Raw genomic sequence first — 23,384 nt, forward strand, 5'->3', positions numbered from 1 at the left:
GAGAAAATACCTTTCCAATGATACCTCACAAGTTTAAATCGGAAGATTTAGGTTCAGTTATTCAAGTTTTTCTCATACCAATCTTTGAAAAAAGTTAAAAAACAGCATCAAAAATCTCATTATTACGATTTCGCTCAAAATTTTATATATATATTTTTTAATATTTTTGTATAAATTTTTTAAGCTCAAACCGTTTTGTCATTTGAAGGGATTTTTCAAAAAACATCCTTAAGAAACTATTTTTATACATAAAAACTCCATTCGGCCCAGCTCGCTTAAATTTTTCCGAAATATTTTGGTGGACGTCTTAAAATATAATAGCCTAGCTTATACCCGTCGTCGGCCGCTGTGGTGTAGTGGTAAGCAGTGCGCGCTTCCACTCCGCAACGCTTGGGTTCAAGCCCTGGTCAAAGCAACATCGCAAAAAATATAGAAAAAGGTTTTTTCTTAACAGCGGTCGTCCCTCGGCAGGCAATGGCAAACCTCCGAGTGTATTTCTGCCATGAAAAACCGCTTCTCATAAAAATACAATCGCCGTTCGGAGTCGGCGTAAAACTGTAGGTCCCTCCGCTTTGTGTTACAACATCAAGGCGCACGCCACAAATCGGAGGAGAAGCTCGGCCAAACACTAACATATGTGTAAGCGCCAATCTATTATTATTATTATTATTAGCTTATACCCGCGGGTTTCACCCCGCGCTTTTATACAAATATGAAAAATAATTTAATGATGTTAGATTTTATTTCTGTGCCCATTTCGTTATAGCTCGTTATTTTTTAAGCGAGTTAAGGTACTTAGGCCGTTTAAAACTATGAAATTATAAAATCTCGTCTGCGCGCTAGGCATACCTAAGATATCAATCCCTCTAAGTTTACCTTAAAATGGTTCCGGGTATACGACGCGTAAACGTATATATGTAGTTTAACCTTCTTGGAGGTGCCACGGCGGGTTCTAATATTTCCAACTCAAATTTAGTAACCTAGTAAAATACCACTTCTCATTACTGTAGCAAATGCCTCAAGAGAGCTTTAGATTATAAGGCCGAACCCGGCTCTCCCTATTCCATTTAATGAAATGTATTCTGTCAGTATGGCACTTATTAAATAAATCTCCATAACAAATTTAAAATACTTCGAGACATTTTCTATCCTTCCAGAGATATGTATTCAGAAGTCTTTAGTATGTATGGGAGGCGACATGCCTCCTTTTTTAATAACTCATATTTTTTCCATGAGCAATTGATAGATTTTGCATACACAACTCCATACCAAGTTCCAGTATTCTTCCTTAAACACTTCCAGGGATATGTGGCAAGAAAAAGTAAATTTGTACTGGAAGTGCCACGCCCCTTTTTCTTATATCCCTAATCTTCGTCCATGAATTTAGAATTGATTTTACATACCCCAGTACCAAGTCCCAGTACTCTACCATGAATACCTCTAGAGATAAGCAGTATAAAACAGTAAATTTTTACGAGAGGAACCATGTCCCCTTTTCGAATAACGCAAATTTTTCTCCATGAGTATGGAATTAATTTTGTATACACATTTCGGTGCCAAGTTCCAGTCCTCTGCAATAAACACCTCTAGAGATATGCAGCATAGAAAAATCAATTTGCATGGGAGTTGCCTGCCACACCACCTTTTCCAATAACTCTCATTTTTCTCCATGAGTATGGTAGTAGTTTCACATACATACATACATACATATGTATTTCCATACCAAGCTTGAGTGCTTTACCCCAAACATTTGAAGAGATATGCAATGTGAAACTTTCAGTCACTATGGGAGGTGCTACGCCTCTTTTCCAAAAGCGTCCATTTTTCTCCGTGAATATGAACATGATTTCACACAGTGTTAGGAAACTGTTAATCTGATTAAAATGTTAATCGCGTTAATTTGTCTAGTTTGTCCGAGTTTGAAACCAAACACCAGTTATAGTTATTATTTTGTGTTTTACGCTTATAAAAAACACATAATATAAAAAAATTATAATTATTGTTATTAGTAATACATAAACTGGGAACTTCTACAAACCTAGTTTGTAAAACGTTTGTTGGTATATATCTTAATGAAAATGCACACCAAATTGCTTAGATTGATGAGGAAGCCCGACTTAGCCATACCAGATTAACTTGCTTTGTTTGCACAGGGAAATTCCAGCATAATGATTAAAAATTAATTTTTTAATCGCGGTTACGATTATCTGCTTAGCCAGATTAAAATTAATCATGACTAACTGTAATCAGTTTGAATTTAATCGAATTAACTAATTATAACATCAATCGATTAATGCCATCATTGATTTCACATACATATCACTATACCAAGTTTCAGTTCTCTCCCACAAATACTTCCAGAGATATGTATGTAATATGAAAATTCAAAATTGTATGGGAGGGACCTTGAGTTATCGGACTTACTTTCAGTGTAAGACCATCCTTCCGAAATCCGTAGTAACTGTACTAAATTTCGTTCTGATCGGAAAACCGGTTAAGGAAGTAGCCTATTTTTCAATCCAGGTCATAAACCATCTTTGAACAAAATTTCATTTTCAAACAGGTGGCAATTCTTAAAAAAGTAGCCTATATTCCCGTCTAGGTCATAAGCTATCTGTGTGCAAACTTTCATGCAAATCAGTTCAGTCATTTACGCGTATTAATTTAATTAAACTTTCCTAATACGTGATAACTCTTAAAATAGTAGCCTATTTTCCAACATAGGTCATCAATCAATGTCATGCAAATCTGTTCAGTCGTTTCCGCGTATTAATGTAATTAAAACTTTTTTAACAGGTGGCAACTCTTCCAAAAAATTAGCCTATTTTCCACTGTAGGTCATAAGCTATCTGCTTGCAAAATTTCATACACATCCGTTCAGACTTTTCCGCGTATTAATTTAATTAAACTTTTTTAGCAGGTGGTAACTCTTAAACAAATTAGCCTATTTTTCAACCTAGCTCATAAGCTATCTGTGTGAAAACTTCCATGCAAATCAGTTCAGTCAGTTCCGCGTATTAATTATATTAAACATTTCTAACAGCCTACTTACTAACCTAGGTCATAAGCTATCTGTATGCAAAATTTCATGCAAATCCGTTAAGTCGTATCCGCGTATTAATATAATTAAACTTTTTAACAGGTGGCAACTCTTCCAAAAAATTAGCCTATTTTTCATAAGCTATCTGCTTGCAATATTTCATGCAAATCCATTCAGTCGTTTCCGCGTATTAATTTAATGAAACTTGTTTAACAGGTGGCAGCTCTTAAGAACAGTAGCCTATTTTCCACTCTAGTTCATAAGCTATCTGTGTGCAAATTTTCATGCAAATCCATTCAGTCGTTCCCGCATATTAAATATATTAAACTTTTTTAACAGGTGGCAACTCTAAAAAAAATAGCCCATTAACCAATCTGGCCCATAAGCTATCTGCCTACCAAATTTCATGCACGTCCGTTCAGTCGTTTCCGCGTGATGATTTCCCAAACATCCAAACATACAAACTTTCACATTAATAATATTAGTAAGGCTAGTTCCCCGTCGCCGAGGTTCAAACCGCTGCTTAGCAAAAACATTTCGTTAAAGTAGTTTGCAAACGACTCTTCGTTACTCCAGGTACGTTTTTCAAAACGGCGTCGCGTAACCAGGAGATTATCGCTACGTGCAAATATTGTAGCCATCTCCGTCAACACAAGCTCCAGACTCCTCAGAAACATTTTGTTGGTATTATACCAAGTTGCAGCTGTTTGTCTACCTTAAGGTCTTCTTGCAGGTCCACCATTTGCGCACGCCACATCTCGAAATTTTCGCCGCCGTCATAATCGGATAATAGCTGCTTTACTGCATCGAAGGAGAATTCCTTAGTGACGGTGAGCGTCTGTTTTTTGTGCTTCTATCGACAGCTTCAGCCTCAATATTTAAGTTTCTTTTTCGAGCAATTTAACTCTAAGACTCTCGGACTCGACATTGGCCACACTGTTAAACAATCGACGCCGGTCATCTACTTCACAGCTTGTGTGCATTTGTACACCGAACTGCCCATCTATATTGTAGTTTGCATTTCTGTCTGAATTGTTGTCCGCTATGTTGACCATTACATTGTTCGCTACAATTTACGCTTCATTGACCGCTACGTTGTTTGCTGCAATTACCGCTACATTGTCCGCTACATTGACCGTTGCATTTTCCGCTACATTTTTCGCTGCATTTACCGCTACGTTTTTCGCTGCATTTACCGCTACATTGTCCACTGCATTTGCAGCTTCGTCGTGTAACTCACTGCTTATTTCGTCAGGCCTTTCAGCAGCGTTGTCATTGGCTTCGTCAGTTAAATCCACTGGTTCGGTACCTGGGCACAATCCGCGTGCCTCTGCTGATAACTGACTACCCCTTGCTGCTAGTGACGCCTTTGCACCACTTGCGTTTATGCCAACGGCTGCGCACCACGCCTTTAATTGGAGGAGTGTATACTTTTCTGCACTCACGACGTCGTCTTCCATTTTAAACCGCGCGAAAATTTTTATTACAGAAGAAAACTATGTACGTTGGAGTGGCTTCGACGACCACTTCTGATGAAAACGCTTAAACGAACTTTCTAATAAATTACACACGTCTAGTGTGGTTAGTAGTCAATCTGATTCTGATTCTTTTATTAAATGCCAAGATGGTGGTTACCCACGCTCTTAACAAAACAACCAAATCTTAAGGTCTAGACATATAACTTAAGGTGTAAACACAATTGCAAAATAGCTTGATTTAAATTTTTTTTTTGTTTCTGCTTACCGTTTTTCTTTGGCAAACTGGCTTCAATGGACTCCTCGAATATATCGCCTGACAAACTCATGTAAAAGTACATAACTTATTATAACATTGTTTTATTATATATTTTAATATTAAAATGCCTTTTTCTGATTTTGCTTATCTTTCTATTCCGCTTCGAATGCACTTAAATAAATTTTCTTAAAACCCACGCGCGCTTTTCCGGCTTGCAAAAATCTTTTTCTTTTCTTCTTCTTCTTTGGTGTCAAATGCACTGTGCCAATTTCTGTATTCTTTGCCCATTAGCTGCTTCACTCTCGCACAAGCTACTTTCGGACTGAAAAAATTACAGATTTAAGGTCTCTTTCTAACCAAAGCTAAAATGTTGGAAAAATTTGCAAATGTGTTAGTACGGAAAATGTTTATGTGTTAGTTTCTGTCACACATTTCTAGTAGGGTAAACTCCGCGCATGCATAAGGCTTTGTACCTATATCTATACACTAGCTTATACCCGCGGGTTTCACCCCGCGGTTTTATACAAATATGAAAAATAATTTAATGATGGTAGATTTTATTTCTGTGCCCATTTCGTTATACCTCGTTATTTTTTAAGCAAGTTAAGGTATTTAGGCCGTTTAAAACTATCTTCTTCTTCTTCTTTTTTGGCGCTGTAACCGCCTAAGCGATTTTGGCCGAGTTCAGCAAAGCACGCCAGTCGTTTCTCCTCTGTGCCAACTGACGCCAATTGGAAACGCCAAGTGAAGCCAAGTCCTTCTCCACCTCATCTTTCGATCGCAGTGGTGGCCTCCCTCTTCCTCTGCTACCACCAGCGGGTTCCGAGTTGAATAATTTCAGAGCTGGAGCGTCGGTGTCCATTCGAACGACGTGACCAAGCCAGCGGAGCCGCTGTATTTTAATTCGCTGCACTATGTCCATATCGTTGTAAAGCTCATACAGCTCATCGTTCCATCGTCTGCGGTACTCGCCGTCGCCAACGCGTAAAGGCCCGTAAATCTTCCGCAAAATCTTTCTCTCTAACACTCCAAGAGCCGCCTCATCGGATGTTGTAATTGTCCATGCTTCTGCGCCATATACCAGCACGGGCATGATGAGTGACTTATAGCGCGGTTTTCGCACGTTTAAAACTATGAAATTATAAAATCTCGTCTGCGCGCTAGGCATACCTAAGATATCAATCCCTCTAAGTTTACCTTAAAATGGTTCCGGGTATACGACGCGTGAACGTATATATGTAATTTATCCTTCTTGGAGGTGCCACGGCGGGTTCTAATATTTCCAACTCAAATTTAGGAAACCTAGTAAAATACCACTTCTCATTACTGTAGCAAATGCCTCAAGAGAGCTTTAGATTATAAGGCCGAACCCGGCTCTCCCTTTTCCTTTTAATTAAATTTTTTCTGTCAGTATGGCACTTATTAAATAAATCTCCATAACAAATTTAAAATACTTCGAGTAATTTTCATTCCTTCCAGAGATATGTATTCAGAAGTCTTTAGTATGTATGGGAGGCGATATGCCTCTTTTTTTAATAACTCATATTTTTTCCATGAGCAATTCCAGGGATATGTGGCAAGAAAAAGTAAATTTGTACTGGAAGTGCCTGGCCCCTTTTTCTTATATCCCTAATCTTCGTCCATGAATTTAGAATTGATTTTACATACCCCAGTACCAAGTCCCAGTACTCTACCATGAACACCTCTAGACATAAGCAGTATAAAACAGTAAATTTTTACGAGAGGAACCATGTCCCCTTTTCGAATAACGCAAATTTTTCTCCATGAGTATGGAATTAATTTTGTATACACATCTCGGTGCCAAGTTCCAGCCCTCTGCAATAAACACCTCCAGAGATATGCAGCATAGAAAAATCAATTTCCATTTTTCTCCGTGAATATGAACATGATTTCACACAGTGTTAGGAAATTGCTAATCTGATTAACGATTAAAAATTAACGATTAAAATGTTAATCGCGTTTGACGATTAAAATTAATTAGTCGTAATCAACTGTACGATTAATGATAAAATTTTTTTAATCGTTAATCGCTGGCTGCGATTACGTTTAATTAATTTAAAACATTAATCGTTAATCCAATTAAAAATAAAATCTGATTAATTTGTCTAGTTTGTCCGAGTTTGAAACCAAACACCAGTTATAGTAATTATTTTGTGTTTTACGCTTATAAAAAACACATAATATAAAAAAATTATAATTATTGTTATTAGTAATACATAAACTGGGAACTTTTACAAACCTAGTTTGTAAAACGTTTGTTGGTATATATCTTAATGAAAATGCACACCAAATTGCTTAGATTGATGAGGAAGCCCGACTTAGCCATATCAGATTAACTTGCTTTGTGTGCACAGGGAAATTCCAGCATAACTCAATTAATCACCAAACCTACTTGATCAAATTAAGAGTTAATGATTAAAAATTAATTTTTTAATCGCGGTTACGATTAACTGCTTAGCCAGATTAAAATTAATCATGATTAACTGTAATCAGTTTGAATTTAATCGAATTAACTAATTATAACATCCCGAGCACTATTCGATCACGCAACATTCTGTTCTCGTTCTCAAACCCACACTTTCGCACCGACTTTTTGACGTCCATCAAAAAGTTGTCAAACGGTTCACCTTCCCCCTGGGATCGGCTGTGAAAAATGAAGCTTTCGTACACCTCATTTATTTTAGGTTTGCAAAAATCTTCAAACGCCTTGGTTACGGCATCGTATTTTTTGCGATCATTATCACTTAGATTTAGCGAATTGAACACATCTAGCGCATCTGGCCCAATAGCATTCAGAAAAACTGCAACCTTGACGGGCTCTGCTTTTTTCTCCAATTCGATGGCTATTGCAAAAACTTGGAAATTCTGCCTGAAAACGCGCCAGTTTTCCGCAATATTTCCACTAAATTTCAATTCCTCTACTTTTTTACAAATTCCATTGTTCTCGAACTATCTTTGAAGTATCTGATTCTTTTTGGAGGTCTTCCACGTGGTTTCACACTTAAAACGCTTGTATTCAATTTACTTCTTCGCATTAATTTCCGTAAAACTGGTATGATTTTTAAACACTTATTCCAAAAAGTTCAAGAGTATATATATGTATTTAATTCCGTATACATAGCTACTACGAGGATTTAATTTTTCTAGACTCTTCTTTTTAACCGACTGCGCCATGTAATAATAAGATGGTGTGACCCTTTTGAAGACCGTTTATTGAGTGATCGTTGGAAAAAGACTTAAATTAATATATACAATGTTGACTAGTGAGAGTGATTATAAGAGTAGTAAAAACAAGAGAGCTTGGTAGGTATACAACAGACAAGTATGTATGTATATAAGTATAACAGGTAGATATGGTAATATGGGTATAAGTAATAAAGGGTGTCACAATTATAATTAACTAAGGGAATGTATCCAATACAGATACACGGGCAACTGGAGAAATTTTCAAGGCGCTGGGCGTAAAGGACGACACTCTGAACGTGCGTTTGCGCCGACAGACGGAAGCAGAAATTAGGCAGCATACTGGCGTTGGTGGAGGAGAAGGCGTTGAAGACAACGCAAGTCAGGCCAGCACAGAGATTTACGTGCACGAGAGCCCAAACAGCGGTGCGAGTGATGAGGGGCGCTGGAGTCCTGCATCATGGAACCCAAGCGACTACACGACTCGGAGTTTAGTAGCAAGCAGCGAGGCGGGAAGCGGCACATTTACGCCAGCAGAAGTATGCGGCGATAGCAACGACGATGACTACGAGTGGCATCTAGGCGAGATGATAAGGGCGCCCACGCCAATCGAGGTTTCCGATGACAGCTATAACGAGCCACGCAGGGGCGAAATGGACATCGAACAGGAGGACTGCCAACGCCCAGGTGAGGGTTATATAGAGTATGTCCGGCGCATCACTATGACGATGGGAATTTTTAACGACGCGTCACACAACACCGAATCGTGGCGACAACCACCTGCGCAGGCGTTGTGCGACGCAGCAGCGGCGACAATATCAAGTGATAATAGAGGCGATGAAGGAAGCGAAGAGGAGAATGCGCTCTCCCTGTTGGTGGAGGAAGACCGCGGGTTAGAGCAGTTGTTGGAGGAGTTGGCCAGCACAAACACAGAGCCAGCAGACCCGATGATGATCCCCGAAATCGAACGCTGGTTGCAGGACGACAATCTACAGACAGAAGCACTACTCGGCGAAACTTCAGCGGCACAAACCCGGTGCCAAGGGAGCTGGTAAGGGTCATTCAGGAGCGGCTGCAGCGACAACAAACTAAACGCCAGACATTCAGGCACGCGGTGGGCAAAATGGTGTACCGCGTATGTATTACAGGCGCGTGGCTCGTGACAATCATGCGTCCAGAGGGAAGTAAAGGGGGAGTGTGAAGACCCCAAGTCCCTACACTCAGGGACTTCACAATTGGCTGTCATATATTATTGAACTAAATTATATTTTGAATTGTTAAATACATATATATAGATATAAATGGAGAACTGTTGAATTTATTTATACATATTAAACGAATAGCTAATTATATACATACATACGTGAAATCGAAATACATACATATGTACATATCTATATTGAAATCTGAAGTACATACATACGTACTTTAGGTATGAACAAGTAAAAGTAAGTAAAGAAAATGTTAGCAACAATGTTGTTAGGATAACTGTCTGCCTGCGTGCAGGACAGTATAAATAGAGCAGCAAATGTAATTTCTGTACTTCTGGTAGAGTAGTCGTATACTCCAGTCGATCGTGAAAACGCAGATTGGAATGGCTAAGCAACGATTGTGAAGACTAAGTTGCTTAGTAGGTAGTTAAGGTATATGGTGTGACGTGAAAACGCTGCCAAATCAATACGTTATATTGGTGTGACGTGAAAACTCTGCCAAGTAGTACTTATGTATATGGTGTGACGTGGAAACGCCGACAAGGAAATACCTTATATTGGTGTGACGTGCAAACGCTGCCAACTAAATAGCGAAATAAAGAAACGCCACTATAAGAATCATTGGCGTATTTATTTTAACGTTCGGATAAGGGAACCCAACATCCGACCGAGCCACAGCCCAGCTATAGACCGAATAAACCGGGGTCGTTACAAGTTGTGATGTCAATCCACAACCTAAATATGTACACATAAAGGGTTAGTTAATAGACTTTAAACATGTGGTTCGAATTATAATACCCCTTATAAATTAACAGCCCGGCGAATCTACACTTGCTTTTGTATTTAAATGTCGCCAATTCAAAATTAATGTAGTGTCCGAAATAAAAATAATAATTTGTATACGTAACGTGCAGAGTATTATCTTGGGAAAATACCAAAGTTAAAGTTAAAAACCAAAAGCAATGCCTGTGGTTTTTAGAATAAAGAAATATCCAGATTTTTAGACCACGAGCACCCCGATTTTTGGGGATTATTACTAGTATGTTTCTATTTCACTGTCTACTTTGTCTTTTTGATTAGTGTTCACTTGACGGTGGCTGATGATGGTTGCTCAGCTGCCAACCGAAATGCATCGGTAAAAAAAAAAATAAAAAATAAAAATAAGAATAAAATAATAAAAAAAATTTAAAAATTTTGATTTAAAAAATATATTGAGTTTTTATTTACGATATTTGCGGTCAAAAAGGTTAAAACATAAAAGTAAAAAAATTTGAATAATAAGACCGCAAGCAGACTCTAAATTTAGTGATTAAATTACTAAAACGGTTTCAAACTAATTCTGCAATGTTTCGCCGAAATTTCGAACTTTTTAATTAGAATCTTTAGAAAAAAATTTTGTTTGCAGTTTTGTACCTAACTCATTAAAATTGAGCATAATAAGGTGCGAGTAGAAAGTGCTGCTCATTTGCTTCTCTTAAAAAAAAGGTCGTACATACTTACTTTGCATGAAAAAAATACGTAACACCGTCAACAAAAAAAAAAATCCAAAAGTTAGGGGTAAGCCTTACAGGCTTAAAATTCCATTTTATTATACTAAAATTTAAGGAATATTTTTAAATGTTTTAGGGAAAACAGTGTGAAAAAAATTTGCAAAATCATTTTTTGTCCCATATTCGGCTCTCATAAATATGGTCACCTTATGTATAGTAGTCAAATTTATAGAGAAATGTACTTAAAACAACAAAGTACGTTCGCTTACAGTTCGCCAAAATTTGCCTTATTTCTGGACATTCATAGCCGCTCTTGAATTGTTCACACTTTTTCACTCATACAGCATGCCTACTACATGCATTCAATGCATACAACCGATTTCTGCTGGGCTTGTTCGCACGCACACAGTGGCATCAATTGCACGCACACTACAAAAGTGCTCAGCCGAGGCTGCCCACCTCTGACCACCGAAGCCTGAAACCTCCATCAATTTCGTTCGATCATGGTAAATGAATAAAAACTATAAATGTGTTCGCATTAATCAGCACTGTTTGAAAACTTACCCTACTGTTGTTTGCTACACGTGACTTATTTTACTTAACTGCTGATGTATGGCAATGGCGGTAAAGAAACGAACATTTGAATACTGTTTGTTTACTTTAGCCTTGGCATCTGTTAAAGTAGTAGGGGAAACAATTTAAGTGTTTTGGAAATACCAAAGTATGTACATATACTACGTAGTACATGTACATACTTACAAAGACTTATCTAGAGTGCTACTTGAGGGTTTCGAGACAACGAATTTTACTTGCGTACTTTACTTTAACTAAACGCTTAGAAACAAGACAATTATCGGAAAGCGATTATCATACCCCAATCGTTTTGAGATATCCGCAGTGGTTTTATTCCAGATGGCGGAGTGTTTAAATTTATAGCTTTCAGAACTGTAGTCATGTGCTCGCCATGATTCACAATAGTCATAAGGCCGCAAAAGAAGGTCTTGTTCAGGGATTGGCTCCGGCTGTACGTTGTTATTTTGGCCAAAAAGACCCTCAACGAAAGCCTTGAAACTTTCTGTAGTGCGCTGTGTGTTCGTGTGGCGAAACTAATAAAAATGTAGTATTAATGGGAAATTCTTTTTTGATGTATTTTTTTTAGATTTTACCTTGTAGTATGTGTTGTTATAATTCTTGGTCAAAATATCACCATAATACCTTTGATAAGTTTTCGCAGTCCCTTTTAGATCTTCGTAACCCTAAAAGTATATATATAAGATTTTATGTACATATGCATATTTTTGATAGTAATATATTTTTTTACGCATCTAGTACAAAAATGTATATAAAAACTTAAAATAATAGCCGTATTTCATTTAACGCGAGTACACTTTGAAGTTACAGTAAGTACATGCTCGCCGAATTACAATCGATTGATTATTTTAATAAAAATCTCGTTTTCATTGTTATTAAAGAGTTAAGTTTACGCTGCCTTTATGAATGAAAAAGGTGTCTGAAGGTTACGAGTAAACCGATGTGGTGGAGGTTATGCACAAGTCGGTAAAAAATAAAAAAAATTGTCCTTATCGAAACTGTGGTTTTTACATAAATTTTCTGCAAAACACAGATTAACAAACCAAGTAAGTTGGTGCATAGAGAAATAAATTAGTTATATCTAATTAAGGTAGTCGTTTTGTTTCAACGGAAACCAAACCAGACTGCAAAAACTTAACGTCATTAAAAATGTGCCGATTTTATCGTCAAAGACAACATATCGGGGACTTGAATTTACTGCTGTAGATTAACAAACAACAACACTAACATCGCACCGTGGGACCTTTTGGTGTCAGGAGGGTTAACATTGTGTAATAAAAAATTTAAAAATAGCCTTATTCTATCGTCGTTGGGCATTTGTGTGGTTATCAGTTAACATTGGACGATTTCAAAAATTGATCACTTACACTTATTTAGCGGGACAATATACCGCTTACAAGCGCGCAAAAATGTCAAAATTTGGCGAAAATCGACCTATAACATCACACTTTAAATTTATTTGACAGATTTCAATGGAAGTTGGTATTTAGCGGTTTTCGTTATCATTGATTTCGAAATATATATTAAATTTTTGAAAATTCAAAATGGCGGATCAAATATTGTGGGCTACTTTTTTATTTTAAAAAAATTATTGATTGTTTTGAAACTTGGTATCCAGGGGCATTCGTCGTCGGTGATTTCGAAGCTGGTATTAAATTTTCTAAATTCAAAATTGTGGATCCAATATGACTAACGACTTTTTTAAAATAATTATAGATTGTAATGAAATTTGATTCCTAAGAACCCTCGGAGTCACTGGGTACGAATTTAAAATTTGATTTCCAAAATGCATATAATTGTATGGGCAATTCTCAGAAACTTCGAATTTCTTTGTGAAAAAATGTTTTTGAAGTGAAACTTCTTAGGCGGCGGTATCGCAAAAATGGAGAGTGAAATTTTTAAAACTGAAAACGTTACATTAGTCAGAAGGAAGATATAGGTAGTGTAGGGAAGGGGAAAAAAGAAATAAAGCGACGCAGGACGGGTACGAGTACCTACATATGTATATATCGTCGTTTAAAGTACAAAAACCCCGTATCGTCATTCTGCAAATCCGCGTAACTGACATTGGCTGCCAAAAATTGGATTTGCTCACACAAGCTCTTGGCTTAACCCTTATCCATTCGTCCTAAAATATACTGGCCAGAAATGTGATTGCTTTATAAAAATATATACCCATTTTGAAATATGAGTATTTTTGCAGTCTAGAAGATAATTTCTAAAACTTCACATACGCGGTTTTGCATTTTGCTGATACGCGGTTTTGCATTTTATTGATACGCGGTTTTGCACTCTAAACGACGATATGTATATCGCTCGTTCGCTCGATTTCAATGAAACATACACCGATTTGAAGGATATAACTTCCTCTAATCCGGAAATGTTAATCCCGACACATAGGGGGCGTGGCATCTGACATATAGACTAAAATGTGAAAACCACTATATCTCTAAAACCAATTACGCTGGGGAACTGAAACTTAGCACAGATGCATAGATTGTAAATACCCTACTTACGGTGAAAAATGGTAGATACTGGGAAAGTGGGCGTGGCACCGCCCATACCAACTGAAATTCTCATATCGCTTATCTCTGGAACCACTTATACTAACGTCCTGAAATCGGGCATAGCCACATATGTTGTCAATACCATACTTTCGGCGAAGAGTGGTAGATTTTGGAAAGGGGGGCGTGGCACCGCCCATACCAACGGAAATTCTTATATCGCTTTTCCCGGGAACCACTTATGCTAACGTCACGAAAATTGACACAGCAACATATTGTTACGATTATCCTCGAAACCTTGAGGGATTACCCAAATATACTCGGGCTCGTATCGCTGGATTGTTAAATAAATGCTAACGATGACCGAATTGTAGTACAATTAACTTTATTGTACAACAAACAATTTACAATACTTGCTAATACAGTAAAAAAACTTACAATACTTGTTAAAGCAATAACAACGCTTTACTACTTGTTAACACAATTAAACTTATAGCTTGCTTATTCGCAACTCGATTCTCTGCTCACTTTACTTGTAGCTTGCTGACTTGCAACTGTCCCACCTCGCTGTGGCGGCGCCCTTATATACCTGCGCTGCCACTTATGGCAACTCTAGAACATTCTGAAGTTTATCGCTCATTCTCTTTCTCTCGCTGTTCGCAGTGTTCATCCAACTTGACGTTTCTCTTTGTGGAACATTCTACGTCATTCTTCGAACATTCTGCCTATTTCTCGTTGTTCGCTTTGTGTTGCCGCAGTATTCGCCACGATATGTTGTCAATACTGTACTTACGGCGGAAAGTGGTAGATTTTGGAAAAGGAGGCGTGGCACCGCCCATACAAACAGATTTTTTTCACTTTTAGAACACATGTTAATAATAATAATAATAATAATAATAATAATAATAATAATAATAGATTGGCGCTTACACATATGTTAGTGTTTGGCCGAGCTTCTCCTCCGACTTGTGGCGTGCGCCTTGATGTTGTCACACAAAGCGGAGGGACCTACAGTTTTACGCCGACTCCGAGCGGCGATTGTATTTTTATGGGAAGCTGTTTTTCATGGCAGAAATACACTCGGAGGTTTGCCATTGCCTGCCGAGGGACGACCGCTGTTAAGAAAAAACCTTTTTCAATATTTTTTGGGATGTTGCTACGACCAGGGTTTGAACCCAGGTGCTAATGAGTGAAAGCGCGCACTGCTTACCACTACACCACAGCGGCCGACACACATATGTATTAGTAACATAAAATTTGGCATAACTTGGTAGCCCAATCGGGTGATGAAAAAATATTGGGCTCTGGCCCAGTCTTGATAAAAACCAGTATGAAACCGCTATTAGAGAAGGAAATATTATCTTTTGTTGTAAACCTTCAACAACCGATAACGATTCTGACGAAAAAGGAAAGAGATTTTGTAGATGTGGGCAATTTAGTTTCTAACCTCCAAGAGGCTCTCAGGCAAATATAATGGAAAACCTTATTTACACTCAGAATTGGTATATGTTTGACATATTAGTCAGTGATGAACATCTCATCTATACATACAAATACATAAGCAAAAGCTACATTTTATATAGAAGGGAAGCATTGTGTGGCGGCGACTTTGCCGATCACTTTCAATAGGTTTGCCCCGCGGATGCGATGTAAGCACATTATTTTTACATGTATAATTCGTTGCTCTATGTCCATGATAAATTTAATATGCGAGGTCTTAGGTCGATTTTCGGTAAACTTTTGACATTTCTGCGCACTTGTAAGCGGTACATTGTCCCGCTAAATAAGTGTAAGTGATCAATTTTTGACATCGTCCATTGTTAATTGATAACCACACAAAAGCCCAACGACGATAAAATAAGGTTGTTTTTAAATTTTTTATTACATAATAATAATGCGTTGTCCCACTAACTGGGTGTAAGAAGTTGGTTTTCGTGATTTACGTGATTATATTGAAAATCTTATCATACTTTTATCGACGATAAAATAAGTCACTAAAAACTGTCGCTAGCTCCCGGACTATAGCCGGAATGAGCACCAAAACTGATGCAGTTCGCTGATTAAGTTCACACTTACAATTGGACATATATTGTAAAGCGGTAAAATAAGGCAATTTCCTATAAGACTGTAAATGATTTTTTAAATAGATTAAAACACATAAACATCGATAATATAAGCGAATTCCTAATTTAACCATGCAGCCACTCTATTTTAGTGTATCAGTAGTCCATTTGGCTCAATGTTATGACAATGCAGCACAAGTTATTTAATATTAAAAATCGCTTTTTCATACGATTATTGTGTACGTCGTTTTCCATTGATAAGCACGATATTTTTTATTTTTTTTACATTTTGAGGACAAAAATTATACAAATCCATCAATTTTAAATATTAATAACGTTCTGAAAACCCCAAGCTCTTTAAAAATCGCCATAAAAAGAATTACTAAAATGGAATATTTTAGATACTATTTCCCAACGAATAGTAGTATAAAAATTAAATAAATAAAAATTACAAAAAACACGTCGCTACTGACAACACCTGGTTATTATTCCACCATGAAATGAAGTATAACTGTTCTAAGGCGGTGGAGTTTTGATTGCCGTGCAGTGTGAACTCTATCTCTTGGCCAACTTCACACTACTAACTCTTTACTCTATGTATTAGCGTGCGCAGCTCTTGTGGATCCCTTTTGTCTGCGCTTCGTATATTCCACCGAACAGCAATGATGTGATTTACAAATGATGTGATGAAGATAATGTAATATCTTAAAGTTTCAGAATAGGAGATAATCATCTTTGCGTTCTTGGTGATTTAACTTGAGGGACACATTTTGCGGAATTGCCAATAACTATGTATTCTGTCTTATCTCCAGTTAATGGATCTAATGAGTGTGAACTCTATGTTACCTAAGGTCTTTTAAATATCGGCTTAACACAGATAAACCCAATTGTCATTAGACTGAGTCGCATTTTATCATATATGTTATACTCCTATATTGGCAGCAAGAGCTAGTACTGTCCGAAAACACTACAGTACAGATATATCAATAAACACATACGACAAAAAGGAACACATACGTTTATAAATAAACATGTACACAACACATACACAAAAACGGCACTCAAGTACACAGTTCATTGACAAAAACGGTACTAGACTGTCTCGCTTTAATTTCGGAATGCTTAAGCTGATGCCAGATAAAACTTTGTAGCTTTGCGTGACATTTATAAATTTGCCAGCAAAGCGCCAGACGCAAAAGGTATGCCACAATGAACGCCAAGAAATCAATTTTGCACTGCTTTTTTACTCGTCAAAATTGCTGTGGATTTAAGATATTTTGCTTTAAAATTATCAGCAATGTAATTGAGTTTTATGTTTCAGCATGAATACTCGAATTTGGACGAAACAAAATAAATATTAAACCGGCTGATTGTCAAAGCGCGCAAAAAGATGGGAGTTGGCCATCTTTTCGCTTCGCGCTGCAGCTTCAATGATCTATGTGGCATGCTTTGTGCATTTTCATACAATTCATCTTAGCTGTCAAAGCGAATCTGTCACGTAAAGCGAAGCAAACGTTTTATGTGGCATCAGCTTTACACATTGAGAAGTTAGCCTCCTGCAATATCGAAGTATTACATATATGCATTTTATATATTATTCTAAGCAATGATGTCAACTATCAGCAGTCTGAATGCAGCTCAGCGATCTCAAAGACCAATGCCCATCATATTCTAAAAGTATTACCATGACTTTTTTACTAGAAAACGGGCGTAAAACTTTCAATTACTGTCTATGCAATTTCGACATTTAAATTCCGTGCTAGAGAGCGAAAATCGTACTGATTTGTTTGCTAATTTAGCACTACAAATGCCTACAAGTTGGGGGGGTACCTATAATTTGTGTGTGTATTTTATTCCCACTTTCCTTTGCGATAACTTATAAAGTTACTGTTACACGGAAGAGCTGAAACATATAAAAATTTTAAAAATAAGTTTTATAAAGAATTTCAAAATTCCGCAAATCCATAGTACTACATTAAGTACCATCAATACTTAAATAATAATAAAATAAATAAATAAGTAAATAATAATAAAATGCTTTACAAAAATTCATTAATAGTTATGGAGGCAGTGTTAAAAGTAACCCAAAGGCCTTCTGGAAGCTAAGAAATCAAGTTCTAATATTCCTTCCTGGTTGTTTTATGTCGACAGGAATGCTAATACTGCTGAAGAGGCTGTGGAAAATGAGTTTTTATTTGCTATTAATTTTCATACTAAATTAAAAAATTAAAATAATTTTTCACTTAAATTGCTTTGGTGAAATTGGCTGTTATAGTACTTATTTGCAAAAATCTAACTACGCCAACTGTGCTCCGTTAATGTGAACAGTTCCAACCATATTATACAATTATTAAATAGCCTTAAGCCTTCTTTTATCATAATCAGTAAGGATTTATTGATCATTTGACTAAAAAAAAAATACTCTTTATATAACCCGATCATCATTTTTAAAGCAAAATTTTAAAGAAAAGTGACCTTATACCTCTAGAGAATTGTTTGGCACCACAGAATTCGATTGTGAATATTGCCTTTATTGCAAACGTCCAGCTAAAAGATTACAGGAATTCACCAAATTGAGCTCATCTGCCAGGCCACTTGCTCAATTTGGTGTTTTATGTAAGGTATCTCGCTCAAATCGCTTGACCCATGCGTTTTATTTAATTGCATCCGATATAGTCAGGGGATATGTTCGCCTGATTTGATATATACTCGATAATATTTTCATCTTCAACAGAGTTCTTAAACGATGATAGGTGTAGCCACTTCCGCCATATAACTACATCTAAGTCAGTAACATCGATAGTATCGATAGTTAAAAACTGTCGCCACTATCGATAGTTTTTGAAAACTATCGATGTCGGTTTTAGCAAGACTTCACAATGTCTCTTCTTTACATCTCTACATTAATTAATTTTTTTTTATGCAGGAACATTCACAAAAGTCGGCAAAAAAAATTTAAGTGATTGGGATTTTTAACAACTATAAGCTTACACTGAGTTATAGTAAAATTTAATAAGCTATAAAACTGCTTATACAAAATTTTTATAGAAATTCGAATTAAAAAGCTTGAATTTTTAATTATATTTTAGTTTCTTATGTTTTGTACATTTTTTATAAAAAATTAGTAGGCACTAAATAAACAAAAAAAGTAGTCAAAACTGCTAAAAAATGTTGTGGTGCCATTATTTTGAGCAGTACTATATTCGTTTTCATATAAAATGGTAAACTGTTAATAATTTCCCTTGTACGGATTTTGATATGCGCCTCCGTATTTGATCTCAGTTGAACTTTTATAAGAATGAGTTGTCAATTTAAACGAATATCTTTTATTTTGTTTGTTTTGTAGTATTATAAATGTATTTTTATAACCAATTTCACTTCTTTGCACTTTAAAAGGGACAAACACAATCCGATTTTAATTTTGCCATATAAAAAATAAATTCAGATTTTGCCTGTCGCTATTCAAGAAGATGCAAGGGTATATAGATAAGTTATATAATTCAGACGCATAAATTAATAAGTTTATTTTATTATTATATAAAGTAATTTTTGATGCACTCAAATTAAAAAAAAAAACAAGTAAGAAAGGCTAAATTCGGGTGAGCCCAAATTTTATATACCCTCGCAATATTATTTATATACATAGATTAAAAGTAATGTGTTGCATATTAGGTGGGCGTGTTTGTTTTGGTGAGCCGAAAAGCAATGAAGTCAATTAATGAATGTGAATCAGATTTTTTTGGTACATATATTAAATCACAAGTTTTGCTAAGAGATCACTTTTCATATCATTTTCAGACAGGTACATTTCAGGAGCTACTGAAATAATTAATGTTTCGAGTTTTCATGTATACATGTAAGTGGCCAATGCGACGTCCACTTTGCAAAAAGGTATAAACCAATTTGCAATCTTGTTTTAAAATGTTTAAGAAAGTTGTTTAAATAATCCTTAAAATAATATTTATTCAAATAGTTATAAATTAATTTTTATTTTAAAAGATATTTACAAATATTTGCTTAAGTTATTCTTTACAGCTATTAATATACTTATTTCAACATGTACGTATGTCTAATTGCAAAAACGGTTTATTACATCATCGAATATTTTTCACTTATTTCAATTGATTTTAATAAAATATTTGAGATAAAAGTTAACAAAACTTAAATTTTCTTCATTATAACATTTCGAATATTTGCTTATTTATTTTCTATATTCCTATATATATATGTATGTGTACAATAAATATTTAATTACAATAGTTTTTTTTTATGAAAGAAGAAAAAAAATATGTACAAAATAACTTTTATTGAGACGGTTAAGAGGAAGGAATTAAATCTGACACGGAAATGCAGATACTGTCATGGTAACTGTGAACTGTTTCATATACAACTGCTTTAATTTGAGTACCATTTATGTTCGAAAACGCCCAGTCAATTTGAGATTCTGCAAGAGTTGTCGAACATTCCGAATCTAATAGTGATCTAAGATTACATTCTCCTAGAAGATTTGCTATTCAATTCCCATAAGTTCTAAGGCATAGATTGAAATCCCCGACAATAATAACTTTTTGATTACACAAGTCATTACTGAGAATGTCTCGGAGCACTGCTGCCATATCTCCGATAGGAAAAACGGAATTCCTGTAAAGCACCAATGCATATATGTTAAGATGTTTGAATAGTACGGCTTCTAAAGCCTTATGGCCAGTATACTTTTTTATAATTCTGCAAAGTTGAATTGATGAAGCAATCTCAGACTTTGCATATACTAAAATTCCTCTCATATTCCTATTCCGTGTTGTGTATCCTTACCTCATTTAATAGAATAAAACTAGGAATTTCAAAATTTTCCGAAGGATAGCTCCATGTCTCGACGAAACATATAATATCCGAAGATAGCATCATGATATAAAATTTGTAGTATTGATGTTCGTGAAACCATGAAGTGGAAGGTTGGAGTAAGGGCTTTTGAGGTACTCAATTCAATAAGTTCTTTATATACTGGGTCCGATGCTGAAAATGGATTAGGTGGCTGAAAATTCCCTTGTATGAAGAGACCATCTGCACTAGTGGCTCGGCTGCAAGCTACATACAACGCTGCCCTGGGCATCCTGGGCCGGGTGTGTACAACGACTTTGTTATACGTAGCACCCTGGCTTTTATGGATAGTTATTCCTTCAGCGGGAACAACCGGAAATTGGGTTCTTTTGATTGTAATCTGCTCATTCCTCCTATACTGAAAAGCTCTCACTGTCTTTTCAATTGGTGTCCACGAAGTATTACCCAGATGAGACTTTTTTGATCTCGCCAACAAACCCACAGATGGTTCTAAAAATTTTAACCAAATAGATGATGGCATGGAAAATTCGAAATCAATATGCATAAGCTGCCCCGTAGCCCCATTTACTAAGCCATCACCTGTATTGATATTTACAGTGATCATATATTTGGCTGTGGTTTTTAATGTCAAATTATATGAATGGCCTTGCGTTTCCGAAGATTTGAAAAGGCGAACTCTCTCCAAAATATTCGAAGCTTGCGCGCCCACACCTATCCCTTTGACTACATCCTTAGCAGTTGAAAGAATAGTTGGCGTGGGGATAAGACTTAGTTTGAGTGCATTGAAATTATTAGATTCTTCGTTGGACCAGAAAAGGTGGATTGCATCATCAGGAATTTGGTTCGAGTTAACCACACGGCTTTCGATTAAAGATATGTCATCATTTGTCATAGTACCGGATGCCATATTATTTAAACGATAGCAAAAGGCTGATCCCCTCTTTGCCTCATTACCTCAGTTAACTCAAAGTATTTAAATAATTCCCACAAAGGTGAAGGTGTAGTTGTCACTAGGATTGGGAGAAAAAATCCACCTATCTCCAACTGGCAAAAGTTGCTTTAAATCACCAAAAGGAATAATGGGGATCCTCCAAATTCATTATTGCTTTTGAAGATTTGTTTAAGTCTAGCATCGATTGAACTAAACATTCGTGCCCCTACCATTGATATTTCATCAATGATTATTAATTTTAAATCAATGAGTTTTGAGTAGATTGAGTTAACGACATCATTGCTAAGTGGCCGCAACTCTAGACTTGATTGATTTACGGGAAGTGAAAAGATAGAGTGAAGTGTTAAACCATTTATTCCGAAAGCTGCCTTTCCTGTAGGGGCGCAAAGAAGAACTTTCAACGAACTTGGATTGGTTCCTGGAACGGAGTTTAGCCGATGGTTAAGAGTCTGATATATTGCATATATCAAACGACTCTTTCCAACTCCTGCTCCACCTCCCACAAACTCATAATATGGCTGATTATTTTTCATCTTGTGCAGCATATGGGTCAAATATGTTCTCTGTTTCAAGGTTAGGCTACGAACTAAAGAAAGAAGGTTTTCTACGGGGATCAAAGGTGGGAGTTTTATTAGTCTTACATTCCCGCCTGAATGACATGTGTTTGATCAAACGATCGAGGAAGACATGTCACAATGTCATTCACGGAAATAGGGACATTTACAACAGCACCTTTTAGTGAACCTTGCCCTTGATACCCTAATGGGCGAATCGTCATGAATGGTAATCTGGGCATAACAAGACGCTCTTCTATAGGTGTTAGATTCTTCAGGCAATCAGGTATTTCTGGAAAATCTGTCCATTAGCGAGACATAACTTTGGCAGCTTTTTATTCAATATTGCATTTCTGCAAGTCACACTAAAATTAAAATTCCCATTTTCGGAGGGAAATTTATCCAAAAGATAGAAGGCTGATGCAACATTTGGGTGGCTTTGGGAAACTAAATTGAAGTTTAATTGGCGTACTTGGTGTGGAAACCATATACCGCCATAGGAAATACAAACTATTGTTGGCTCCATTTTAATGCTTTGTAAATAAGTGCGTCTGAAGTTATTAAAGCCTGCATCATTTTCAGAATCATCATTATCAGCATTACTATCACGTATTGATCGAATTCGCTCTGACTGCCTCTCATTTTCAATTTGTCTATATTCTACGTCAACTCTATGAATACGTACTCGACATTGAATTCGCCGTCTCAAATCAGACGTTTCATTCCGATTTTCTCTTCTTGTGAGTCGGCGACGTTCAGTTTCCCGAACACGCTCATTTTCCCTACGTCCAGTATCTAATCGAGATTGGTATCTTTGGGTACGATCACGTAATCGTTCCAAATGTCTGTATTCACTTCTGCTGCGCAGGACTCTGCGAGCTTCAGTATTGCTGGATTGCTCCACAGACCGAGTTACTGAATTTTCGGGTCGAAATCTATGCTGAAGGGTATTCCTGCTTTGTCTATGTTGTATCGTATTTCTAATTTGCCCAAAAGACCGAATCTGAGGATTCTCTCTACGAGACCTATGCTCTTGGGTATTCCTCACCTGCTCAACAGAGCGAATTGCAGAGTTTTGGCGGCGATATCTATGTCCCTGGGTATTCCTCTCTTGCTCAGTAGAGCGAATTTGAGAGCTTTCGCGGCGAGATCTAAGCTGTCGGGTATTCCTCTCTTGCTCAGCAGAGCGAATTTGAGAGTTT

General features: G+C 36.6%; 1 protein-coding gene across 1 annotated transcript in view; it reads right to left on the minus strand.

The window, feature by feature from the left end:
- Nucleotides 1-23,384, minus strand: part of LOC118749229 (multiple inositol polyphosphate phosphatase 1-like) — a gene marked incomplete at its 5' end in the record, with an annotated part of 62,805 nt that overhangs the window by 16,039 nt on the left and 23,382 nt on the right. The window contains 2 exon segments of the mRNA XM_036484018.1: nt 11,553-11,785; nt 11,846-11,935. Coding sequence (XP_036339911.1) covers nt 11,553-11,785; nt 11,846-11,935 — 323 coding nt within the window.

Source organism: Rhagoletis pomonella, unplaced genomic scaffold, assembly GCF_013731165.1.
Source record: "Rhagoletis pomonella isolate Grant_MI unplaced genomic scaffold, Rhpom_1.0 Rhpom_scaffold_00014, whole genome shotgun sequence".
Taxonomy (NCBI): domain Eukaryota; kingdom Metazoa; phylum Arthropoda; class Insecta; order Diptera; family Tephritidae; genus Rhagoletis; species Rhagoletis pomonella.